The sequence below is a fragment of the Labrus mixtus genome, chromosome 22, assembly GCF_963584025.1.
Source record: "Labrus mixtus chromosome 22, fLabMix1.1, whole genome shotgun sequence".
NCBI classification, from domain to species: domain Eukaryota; kingdom Metazoa; phylum Chordata; class Actinopteri; order Labriformes; family Labridae; genus Labrus; species Labrus mixtus.
Genome location: NC_083633.1, coordinates 3,580,503 through 3,588,642, shown reverse-complemented (window position 1 = coordinate 3,588,642; position 8,140 = coordinate 3,580,503). Strand labels below are relative to the sequence as shown.

At 42.2% G+C, this 8,140-nt stretch overlaps 1 protein-coding gene and 1 long non-coding RNA gene across 2 annotated transcripts; one reads left to right on the top strand and one right to left on the bottom strand.

The window, feature by feature from the left end:
• Positions 1 to 181: 181 nt before the first annotated feature.
• Positions 182 to 859, bottom strand: LOC132956318 (uncharacterized). Its single transcript, XR_009666008.1, has 2 exons — positions 723 to 859; positions 182 to 685 (listed from the first exon to the last, which is right to left on the bottom strand). It is a non-coding gene; the product is annotated as an uncharacterized LOC132956318 (long non-coding RNA).
• A 2,355-nt stretch (positions 860 to 3,214) lies between these two features.
• On the top strand, positions 3,215 to 6,550 carry phlda1 (pleckstrin homology-like domain, family A, member 1). The gene is made up of 2 exons (XM_061030043.1): positions 3,215 to 3,906; positions 6,117 to 6,550. The coding sequence occupies exon 1, from the start codon at positions 3,394 to 3,396 to the stop codon at positions 3,865 to 3,867; it is 474 nt and encodes a 157-aa protein (XP_060886026.1). The 5' UTR covers positions 3,215 to 3,393; the 3' UTR covers positions 3,868 to 3,906; positions 6,117 to 6,550.
• The last annotated feature ends 1,590 nt before the right edge of the window (positions 6,551 to 8,140 follow it).

The window sequence follows — 8,140 nt, the reverse complement described above, 5'->3', positions numbered from 1 at the left end:
TCTGGGCAGATGTAGCACAGCAAAGACAAAAGGATAACAAAACTCCCAAACCCCTCCCCCCTCCCTTTTTCTTATCAGTTTACCTCTTGTGTCGTCAATGTCACTCACGCCGACCCCCCCCCCCCCCCCCCCCCCCCCCGATGTCTCACTCCATTAAGAATCACTGTGAAAGAAAGAGAGGATGTGTGATAAGGCTATTATTAGGCCAATGAACCACCACTCTCCCTCACCCACCATACCCCCCCGCCCCCTTTCTGTGTTACCCAGAAGGCCACAGAGAGGCATGTCAGAGCAATACTTAACGCCAGGAGGGAGACCGAGAAGGAACCGTAGCCTGCCCTCCTCCCTCCCTGTCCATCCTTCAAGGCCTTTTTTGTTTGAAGTCGTGAAAAAGGCCCTGTGTCGGCGGTCCACAGTGGAGAGCAGGGTACTTCTCATTCTGCAGGGAGTATTCACATCATGTTCATCGGATTTAAAATTTAAAAAAAGAAAAAAAAAAGGACTAGAGGGTTTCTGTAGGGTCCTTCTGAGCAGCTGTTGTCAAGGCAAAGTGCTATGCTACAAAAATACTAATGTACTCAATAACTGTACGTGTATGTTCATGAATAAATTGGTTAAACATGTGTGGTGTGGTCGACACGTTTGTGTTTTAATCTTTCTATTGTCACGCTCTAAACTTGACACACTCCTCTAAAACGCCCCGTCATTACATTTAAAGAGACACACACCAAACGGAGCGTTCTGAGAGAGCTGGTTTATACAGGGTCACAAACCTCCTCTGGTGCTTGATTCATGTTATATTTTGATCAAAGCACAGCACAGATGTTTCATTTAGACCACAGGGGGACTGTTTGAAAAGGTGGAGAATATGTCCTCTTCAAAATGTGTTAATAAAACACTTTATTTCAATAAGATCCTGGATTATAAACTGTCACACAAACTCTTTAAAATGAACCAGGGTTAGAAAAAACAGTCTGCTCTGCATGGTCATAATAAAGGCAACCAAAAATAAACCTGCAACATGTTTTGCTTTTAGTGATGTTATTGTGGTCAAAAATTTCTCACTATCAAACTGAAAGACTCAAAAAACAATAAAACAAACCTTTGATTTATTAGATCTAGGAAAGTCAACACATTTATTATTATAAAGGTTATACTGCACATGGCCAGTAGAGGGCGCCATTGCTGTAAGATAGTTCAGGACTTGACACCTACTGGCCTCCATGGGGAATCTGGTTTGTAATGAAATAGTGACAACATTAAATACCACACACACTCTGTAAGAGAGCTGTTGGGTGGACTTAACCGTGGAGAGGACAGCAACAGAGATGACCTTTAAAAAAAGAAAGATCTGCCTCAGCAGTTATATTACACATGGTAACACTGCAGTAATTATAACGAGAGGTGTGAAGAGACGTCATGGTTTGGCTGAGTCCACATGCTAACTCCAGAGCAGACCAGACGGTTTATATTTGACGACTTAACAACAACACCGCAAAGTGTTAGTCGAGCTTAACACAAACTTACAAGTGGTCATAAAAATATTCTTTAACATTTTAAATAATCCATTTAATGTCAAAAGATCTGCATTCAAGATTTGACTAGAATAAAAGAATGGTGAGATTTTACTATAAGGCTAAAATAATAGACTTATGTAAGGGTTAACAATTAGAGCATGAGTCATCGTTTAATGCATAAATTAATGCGAGATGTGACATGAATTCCTCCTGCTTATCGTTATCACATGATCGAGTCACCTTGATTTATTATGGGTCATTCTCTTCAACATATATGCACTCAAAGAAGGTAAAAACAGCTTCTTCATACATGTATTGACACGAGTGAGCCAGATTTCAGTCACATAAATCTGAATTTATGGAAATATTTGTGCTTTAGATAGAAGTTTGCATCCGAGAATTAATTTTATTTACACAAAGCTTCATAACTCAGAGAGGCCGAACAGTAAATGGAGTTTGTGTTGCTGACTTGATTGTATATTAAAGGTCCAATCTGTAAGATATCTACTGATTTAAATGATAAAGGTATCTTACTATATGATCAGACATTAAGGAAACATGCTCTGTTGAAGTGCTGGCTTCTCTGACAACAATGCAGCAGCCAGTATGTCCTCCTTCTAACTTTAGATTCTGGTCCTGAATGATCTGGATTTGTTTGGACCAGAGAAGGAAGGCGCTTTTAAGACACCCCCCACACGGCCGTTTTGGACGCCCCTCGGTTTGTCAGATATGAGAGCAGTTATCAGGTCAAACCAACAGGTGTTGCAGCGATGGAAGCGGGCAAGAGAAGTGGTTCAGATAGAAGTGATTGTACCCGACCTAAAAAGCCTCTGCATGTTTCTAATAAGCTCCACGAGCAGAAACGTGCTCAAACTAGGATCAATATTGGAGATGCTTTTGAAAAATGGAGAAAGGTTAGAACACAGAAAGGTTTACAGACCCATACAGAGCTGAATAAACACTGAAGCTTCAGTGTCCACCACATGGCAACCTGCGTGCAAATTGGCTCTAGGGTGGAGGGGGCAAGGGGATATGATTTCTTTGTTAGTCAAAAAAGACAAAAGCTTAGTTAATAAGTTTACGCATATTTCTTGTATTAAAAGATTACGAGTGCATTTCAAGTAATGACGTACATTTGGTTGTTTTTGTTTTTTTATATCAACTTAATCATCCTTTTCTCTTTGGATCATGACTTGATTTGAGACATTTTCTTGAGATCTGGGTAAATTATTGTTTTCAAACACACAAAAAAAGCTTTAATATCTTGAGATAACTGGCTAATTAAGTCAAGGTCTCAATTAAAAGACTCAAAGATATTTACTTGTTGTGTGAAAACGGAGTAAAACAAACTTTATGCATGTCCTCTTTGGGCTTCCATACATGACTTAGGAAGAAAAACGTGAAAACTGCCCCCAGTCTCCCCCACACAGCTCTTAGTATAACAGTATAAACTGGGACTACTCCAAATCTTTTATTTGCAATGTGCATTTGAAAAACTAAATCCAGATTTTAAGAATCATTAAGTAGCAGCTTTTTGAAATAGTATCTTCTTAGCAGTCTGTTAGTGTAGTCAGTGTGTGTGTGTGTGTGTGTGTGTGTGTGTGTGTGTGTGTGTGTGTGTGTGTGTGTGTGTGTGTGTGTGTGTGTGTCACTGAGGGGGGCGGTGCACATCTCCAGCAGACCCCTCCCGCCCCCTTCACACACGGTGACCGGCAGTCAGACAGTCAGACAGGCAGACTGCCTCCTCACTACAACCACTAACACTACTACACCCACCGCATCGTGCGTCCATCGGCTCCATCCCTCCACTGAGCGATCTTCTCCCCCGCCTTGTGAACACGCAGCAGCCGTGAAGCTGGAAGCCTGAAGCGTCCAGATGAAGATGCTGGAAAACGGCAGGAAGGTGTTCAAAGAGGGGCTGCTGGAGAAGCGGAGCGACGGGCTGCTGCAGCTCTGGAAGAAGAAGCACTGCGTCCTGACGGAGGACGGCGTGCTGCTGCTGCCGCCCAAACAGCACGACCCGCCGCAGCACCACCACCACCACCACCAGCAGCACCACGGGGACGTGGGCAAAGTCAAGGAGCTGCACTTCGCCAACATGAAGACGGTGGACTGCGTGGAGCGGAAGGGAAAGTATGTGTACTTCACGGTGGTCATGACGGAGGGGAAGGAGATCGACTTCAGGTGCCCGCAGGACGAGGGCTGGAACGCGGAGATCACCCTGCAGATGGTCCAGTACAAGAACCGGCAGGCGATCCTGGCCGTCAAGTCTACCCGGCAGAAGCAGCAGCTGCTCGTGGTGCAGATGCCCGGGCAGAAGACGGTCCGCAGCGCGCCAAACGTTGCGTGACCTGCGGCGAGACCCGTGGACGTTGGTGCGCCATTTGCGGTAAGACAGCTACAGAGAGAGCGCTATTGAGGAGGGGGTCCCCAGGTCCGGGGACCACCTGGGGATCCCCTCGCATAATTAAGGACCCTTTTTTTTTTTGTTTTGTTTTATTCCCTGGATATTGGTGCCCTGATCGAGGACGTCTGTTTTCACCACAGCGTGCAGTCTTCACAGATCTAAAACTGAGTGAATATTCTTCCAGAAGGGAGCAAAATGTGGATTTATTTTTGTGTAAAAGAAAAGTTTGGGACCCTCTTTGTATGTCCCCCCTCATGGAGGTGAAATCCTCTGCAGGAAAACATGCCGGATATCCATTTCCAGGCAGGTTTGACATTTCACCCAAGGAGGGCTCCTCCGAATCCTAAGCATGGATTTACGCGCAGAGATTGGCAGATTTTCAATATTCATGATGGGGAACAACTGGCGAGATGTATATCTGTCCAAACAAACCTTTTGAAATTACTTCTAGTTAACATTTGGACATGTTTAAGGATGCAAAGCCTAAACATGTTAAACATATATAATCATTGAGGACTCAATTTAGCGTAAAGACGCACACACATCTTGCGCCAAAACGTCCAATTAAATGTCAGATCTGTGTTGGTTGATGCATATATGACTCCAAAATGTACACTACTGCTCTTATCTGTGCTGTTGCTCAGACTCATCACAGCCAGTGTGTGCAGCTTCACACATCAGCTGAACACCCGGACTGTCGTTCTCACTCAAACTTGTGCAAATCGGTGAAATAAGCTGCTTTTTGTTTGCGTTTGGACAGTATTTTCCATGCACGTGGCGATTTGTTGTCACACCAACATTTCATCCCAGCAAAACAAAAGGAAGGATAAATATATGGAAGCAATGATTCACTAATGCAGTCGTTGTGATACATTATGAGCATCAACCACTGGACCCTCAACCAGAAATAAGAACATGACCCATCACCACTTTAACTGAAACTTATTTAAGAAGCACAAACAAAAAAATTAAATATGAAGTTTAAAGGCAGTTCACCATTAACAGGCAATAAGAGGTGATTCATGTGTTCTTAATATGTGGGCTGATGTTTCCTAAACTCCAGGTGAGCTGCAGGGCTGCAGCTTCCATTGAGGTCAGAGGTCATGTCTTATATTTAAGGATTTGGTGGGTTTAAGCAATTAAAAAAAAACATGTAAGTAAATCTTCAGATTGTGGCAATTCTAGTTTTGTCAGATACAATTAAAATATATTGGAACAGGAAGATTTTTAAATTTGAATTCTCGTGAATTTTGACCATTGACTGTATTAATATGGACAACATGTCACTGTCTGGTGAAAAGTGAAGCCAAAATGCTCCCACTAAGGGCGCTGATATCTAGCACTGGTGACGTCATGTAGAGCCAGACGTCCGGCCCCTTTCCTTACTGAAGCACTTGTATAAATCACTGGTAAAGCATCAGAGATCCGTCAGGTGGGTAACAGACACTCACACTTATGGAAAGTTCAATGACTGTATGGTTAACTTTCACGGCGATTTTTCTTGCTTTCTGACAAAGAACGCTGAAAGGAGCCACAACTGTCAACAGAGCTGTCGATCATGAGGTCACGTCAGCTCTGTCACATTACAACAGGCTCCAAGTTTGACAAAATGTATTTGACCTGTATTTTAACTTTATAGTTTGACCCATGTCGAATCTGTTAACATGGAGGAGGCGGGGTTTACGACCTATACTGCAGCCAGTCAGCAGGGGGAGCTATAAATCATTTGCCTTCACTCCAGTCAGCTGGTGCTCTGTCCATCTTAACACACAGTCAATGATTTTGAAAAATGTTCTTCTAGAATCAGCATTACTGGCCCCGCTTTACATGCTCGCAGTGTATGGATGAAAACTATTTCAAATTCAGTCTAGTCCTTCAGACTTAATTCTCAAAATGCAAACAGAAAAAGTTGTGAAAAGTTCAACTTTATATATACATTTTGACTTTATTATCATAACACAGAACAAAAAACAAAGATGGCCCAATCCTGGCCTTAAATATCTCCTGTACAAACATCCTTATTTCTGTCAGGGTGAGTTGCATTGATGGTTTGACTCAGACGGTTGAAGTGAAATGTGCAGCCTGAGGAGCTCCCTCTATATTGAGTCCATGTTTCTTGTGACTTCAGATTACCTTTGCCTCCTGTGTCAGACCCATCAGTCTGCAGTACGTCTAACTGATTGCATCCGCAGGTTAATTGGACACTCAGCCGGAGGACGAATACCGAGCCGGTCTGCTTCCCCCCCCCTCTCTCCAGGAGTCCCCCTCTTCCATGTAGTGGTTCCCACTGACCAGCGCCCCCCCATCCTGTTCTCCTGTTCAGGACAGAGACTTGTTTCACAAAGACTGATGGACTAAAAGCATGTGAGAAAACATCTGAATTCTACCATGCGATGGGTTTATCCCTTATTTATTACATGTGTATATATATTTTCTATATAAAATGTTAAATTGTTGGTGAACGTTCAGTGTGGTTGTTGCTAGAATGGAACAGGAAACACTAATGTGGAGGTTTGTAGCCGACATGTTTGACAAGAAGTTCGCTGAGAAAAGCGTAAATATAGTTATGTGAGAAAGATGTATCGTCAGTCAAATCCTTTAACTACAGATAAAATGTGTCATTTTAGCCATATTTTAATTTTTCAACTGAACCAAAGAATCATTTCCAGACCTTTCTCTCGTTCTCATGCAGAGCTACAGCTCAGAATATACTACACTGAAATACTCTAGATACACAATGAGCTACCTGCACGATCAATACCCACTCTGTTTGATCACTTGATTTATTCATCGCTACAGTGAATCTTTCATTCTGTACATCCATCGTTTTCCCGCCATTTTTATTTGATTTGGATTTTAAAAATTGCTATCTACGATCTTTTTGAGTCTTACCTACAGTTCTAATCAGCTGTGCAAGCAGCCTTTTAGGACTATCTTCACTTGTCTTGACACTTATTGCTAGTTGGTGCCCTCTAGTGGCCATAATTATATCGACGGGAGCAAAACAATTCTAGGAAGTCCGCCTATGCTAGGTCTGGACGCTTGTTAAAACAAGACTCATTAAAGTGATGTTCTCCTTGTGCAAACAAGAAGTCATTATAGAATATGAGATTAATTTACGTCATGTCCCTATCGTAACATGCATACCCAATTTAATTTGTGTAACGCACCCACTTTCTGAACCATAACCAATTAGTTCATAACCCTGACCAAACAAAACTGCACGGGGTAGACCACCTGTTTGATGTCGATTGATAGAGTGGTACATGTGGTACGATCGATCCATTCTGTCTCGTATTGATATGGAGATGTGTCGTATTTGCAGTTAAGTTCAGCTACTACAAAGACATTATAAGTGGTTACACACATTCTTAATCTTTGGGGACAACTTAGCGAGTGGTGTTGTCTGGTTCAGTGTACGAGCAGTCTCAAACTAAGAGATGAAAGAAGCTAATCCTTCTTCTGACTTATAACCACAACACTTCCTCTGTGATAAACTTCTTGATCAAACTTTAGCTAGTTGGATAATCTAACAAGTTAGAAAACTGACTGTTGAGGGGCTAACTGGCTTGCTTGTCAAAGATCTCAAAGTGACACTAGCATGATCCTGACATGCTAATCTGTGAGCTACGTTAGCTTACCGTCTTGCCCGGTTTAAAGTCTCAATGTATTCAGTCTTAAAGAGCTGCATATGTCATGAAGGAGTGCTGATTTTTTTTTTTCAGCACATTGGAGTCATGCTGTTCTGAGTTCACTAAGTCCCCGTTGTACCTGCACAGGAACAGCACAAAAATACTGTTTTAATTGGACCCAAAGGCGGACATTTTGAATTTACAAAAGCAATGTAAGCGTTCCTGTAAGTCTTCCTGGTAGGATTCTGTTTTCTAACTGTCAAAGTAAAACCTTTAATAAACGCTTCAGTCGCCATAAACAGCTTTTTCTTTTGAACTAGCAGTGCGACCACCTAAATTTCAGAGTGCTTCTCACCAGTTCTTACTGTCGCTAGGTTATGAAATTTGGCTCATGGCACTGTCGCTTCCCTCGCTAGTGACTGTAAGGTCTGTTTTAAAATGCTTTGTGTGTTTATTATTTGCTGTTATTCAAAGAAATATCACAAACAAAACATGAAAGTGATATAAAGTAATTGTTCATTTAGACCTGGAACATTGCACTCTCAAAAAGACAAGTCAGAGTAGTTTCTCCTCCACCATTGTTG

Excerpts from the sequence above, each read along its gene's own strand:
- phlda1 (XM_061030043.1), top strand. The coding sequence starts at position 3,394 with ATGAAGATGCTGGAAAACGGCAGGAAGGTGTTCAAAGAGGGGCTGCTG.